The sequence below is a fragment of the Branchiostoma belcheri genome, unplaced genomic scaffold, assembly GCF_001625305.1.
Source record: "Branchiostoma belcheri isolate BF01 breed outbred unplaced genomic scaffold, Haploidv18h27 scaffold928, whole genome shotgun sequence".
Classification (NCBI taxonomy): domain Eukaryota; kingdom Metazoa; phylum Chordata; class Leptocardii; order Amphioxiformes; family Branchiostomatidae; genus Branchiostoma; species Branchiostoma belcheri.
In genome coordinates, this window is record NW_017804607.1 from 1 (window position 1) to 3,406 (window position 3,406).

At 43.0% G+C, this 3,406-nt stretch overlaps 1 protein-coding gene across 1 annotated transcript; it reads left to right on the forward strand.

The window, feature by feature from the left end:
• Nucleotides 1-197: 197 nt before the first annotated feature.
• Nucleotides 198-1,297, forward strand: LOC109488270 (the record flags this gene model as incomplete). The annotated part of the gene is made up of 3 exons (XM_019792464.1): nucleotides 198-499; nucleotides 882-965; nucleotides 1,082-1,297. Coding segments are annotated over exons 1-3 (370 nt in total), but the record flags the coding sequence as incomplete, so codon positions are not given.
• Nucleotides 1,298-3,406: the final 2,109 nt, after the last annotated feature.

The window sequence follows — 3,406 nt, forward strand, 5'->3', positions numbered from 1 at the left end:
TATTCTATGACCTTAGCATCGTTTTCCAATACTTTTTTTGCAACATGCGAAATATATTCTCTCATTTTCTACGAATTACAGTATTTATTTAGTTTTTTTTTTAGAAACCTACGTAAATTCATGCGCGCCTGGATGTCATCCATATAATGACTTGACATGGCCTTAATGATAAACATGGGATTTTTTGACTGGCTCAGAATCTACCAATTAACTTGAAATCCAGACGCGAGAAAGAAGTTTTAGTTCACCGACCGCATTGTTTTGCCGATAGTTTTTGCTTGTGTTTCATGGCAAGATAATGAGAACTCTATATAATCTATCACGTCTAGATCAAACTGGAGTTGGGCCCGCCCACGAAGCTCGCAGTGAGAAACTTTGACACTCAGGCGACTTCTGCGGCTCCTCCGGGTCCAGAACGGCGTTCCTGGAATGTTGGATGAAGGCTATTATGTTACCCCTGGCACGGGCCAGGTCCTGTACGTGGAGAGGACCACGGTCGGTATGTCAGAAAACGATGGCCATTTTCCCCAGATCTCTGTAGTGTGTACCTAGATAAATTTCACGGCTTCTTATTATTAGCTCTTGCAGCTGATTGAACAAAAAAACAAATAGGAAGAAGAATATAGTTATGGTTTAAATAGATTACATCGTTAAGATTCGACGTCATTCATGATTGTCGAGATTCTTTTGATATTTCAGTTTTTTTTCGAATCGGAGAACTTGCCTCTGCGCAGAGCTTTTGTCTCAAAAACATTATACATGTAGGCACGGACGTCCGCACAACAATATTGTTTGACCCCTACTGTGCTTAATTATCTGACTGTAAGAAGAGACCGACACCGGGACAGGGTAGGTTTCAGTGTGATTTCTCGTTTTTGCAGAAGGCTCCTCCGGGACCGAAGCAACAACACTTGCACCGGAAGAGGCAGACAGTGGCGTGGCCATGGTCAAGCGGCATTTTGTCGGTAAGTTGTACCGTCTTATTTTACCACCACATTGTAACATGTGAGGATGGGTTTGTGTAATATTTACAGACTTTGATTAAGTGTACTAATTAAGTTATGTTGTATTTTGTTTGTAGGGAAGTTCGAGATACCGGTGGACGGAACGGTCTCCCCGCATTGGAGACGGCTTTGCCGTCACCCCGACCTACACCACGTCAGGGATCTAAAGGCCAAGTTCAAGGCGACACGTGACATGTCGACACGGTACTGGCTGTCCACTTTCTCGGGATCACGCCGCAGGCCTTTCGAATTCTGCCTGACGAGATCGTCACATACACCACTTGTGTCGGCATGTTTGACATCGCGACAAAGTTCCCTTCCTGGTGGACTCGGCGAGGGAAGTTCCCTCTAGGCGGACTTGACAGTACGCGCGTGTCGGCCCTTAGTCGGCCTGCACAGACTTCGCGCTGGGAACACCGCTGGTGTCGGCCTGGTCGACGTCGAGGGAACCTTCCCTCCGTGTGTGACTTGGCAAGGAACACCGCTAGTGGCGGATTTAACGCAAGAACACCGTTCGTGTCGGCCTGGTAGCGGGAACTTCCCTCGTGTGCGACTTGGCAAGGGACACCGCTAGTGACGGACTCCGGACTTCGTGCATGAACACCATGCGAGGAAACTTCCCTCGTGTGCGACTTGGCAAGGGACACCGCTAGTGACGGACTCCGGACTTCGTGCATGAACACCATGCGAGGGAACTTCCCTCGTGTGTGACTTGGCAAGGGACGCCGCTAGTGACGGACTTCGTGCATGGACACCGTTCATGACAGAAACTCTCCGTTGTGACCGGTTAAAGGAGGGAATTTCCCTCCTATGGTGGCTGGATAAAACAGAAAATATAACTTGTACCTGGCCACACGAGGGAAGTTCCCTCGCTAACCCCAGAAATCTAAGCCACTATGATGGTCTTTCTGAACTTCTTGCTGTCTTTAATTTGTGCTATTACAGTCTGAAAAGCTTTATCTTCAAAATTTTGTTGTCTTAAGATTTTAAAATTCAAGACGAAAAAAGGGGAATAAATTGTATTTTCCCCTTTAGATTTGGATTGTGTTTGTTGTAAAATGTATTATCTTATAAGCAGAAGGCGTCGACCAATCAGAAGCCTCCATTTATTAGAATAACCGACCACTTTTTGGATCGTACCATCGACAGGGCACTAAAAGTAGTGTTAAGACTTGTAGTATTTATCTATTAAAACATATTGTAGTTTATTTTTAATAATTTGTTTCAAAATACAACACAATTAAAAAAAGAAATTTTAACAGAAAAATGATGTTTAACATCCCCACTAAAATGGTACTGTTCCGATGTCACATGATCACCGCAGATCATTGCCTAGCTGATCTGTTTTTCTGTCCATGCCGTCTTGTTTCACGTAACATAGAATGTGAGAGGTTTTTTTTCGGCAATGGAGGAATTTTATAAAGTAATTTTGTCAACTAACTGTCAGCTGGACAGGCTATATGATGATAACTTAAATGCCCCGCCTTATCCTCGTTGTATATAGTGGTATAATCCCTGGTCAGGTGCAATAACTACCTCATAAAACACCTCGTTTGCTCCGCTCACTCGGTGGTTTATTCGGTGGTTATCACAACTAACCAGGGATTATCTCATCATATACACCTCGGGGCGGGGCATCAACCCGTTATTATACAAAATTTATTACCTCCGGGGAAGGAGACATCCTTCTACATATTTTGGTCCAAACAGTTGACTAACATGGCACTAATCTGCAATATTCCAGGATGCACACGTCGCCAGCTCTGCTTAGCTGCAGTATATACAGCTACGGTCCTTGTGTCGTGCGTCGTTATTGGAGTCTTTCTCTGGTTAATGTTAAGCGCCAACTCAACAACGGTAGGCCTCTGTCTTATAGCCTTGTCTTGCTTTCGTTATGTTCATCGTTTCTTGAGGTTTATCTTGCATTTTAGAGTTCTCGTTTAGTTATAGATACCCTGGAATCCAGAACTCATTTTCCGGGCCGCGAAAGCCCTTCGCCCGCTGGTGTAAATTACCGCTACGGGGGAGTATAGCCCGGGGCCGGACAAACCCCTCGGGCTCAACTCCCCCGTAGCGGTAATTTAGATAGGCGGGCGAAGGGCTCTTGGATGCCGAAGGAAAACGGCTAACGGCCCGATACTAGTTTGGCATCCAGCGTAAGTTGTAGAGCACTATTGCGTTGCACAATAATAATAATAATAATAATAATAATAATAATAATAATAATAATAATAATAATAATAATAATAATAATAATAATAATAATAATAATAATAATAATAATAATAATAATAATAATAATAATAATAATAATAATAATAATAATAATAATAATAATAATAATAATATATATATATATATATAGTACGTACGTACGTACGTACGTACGTACGTACGTACGT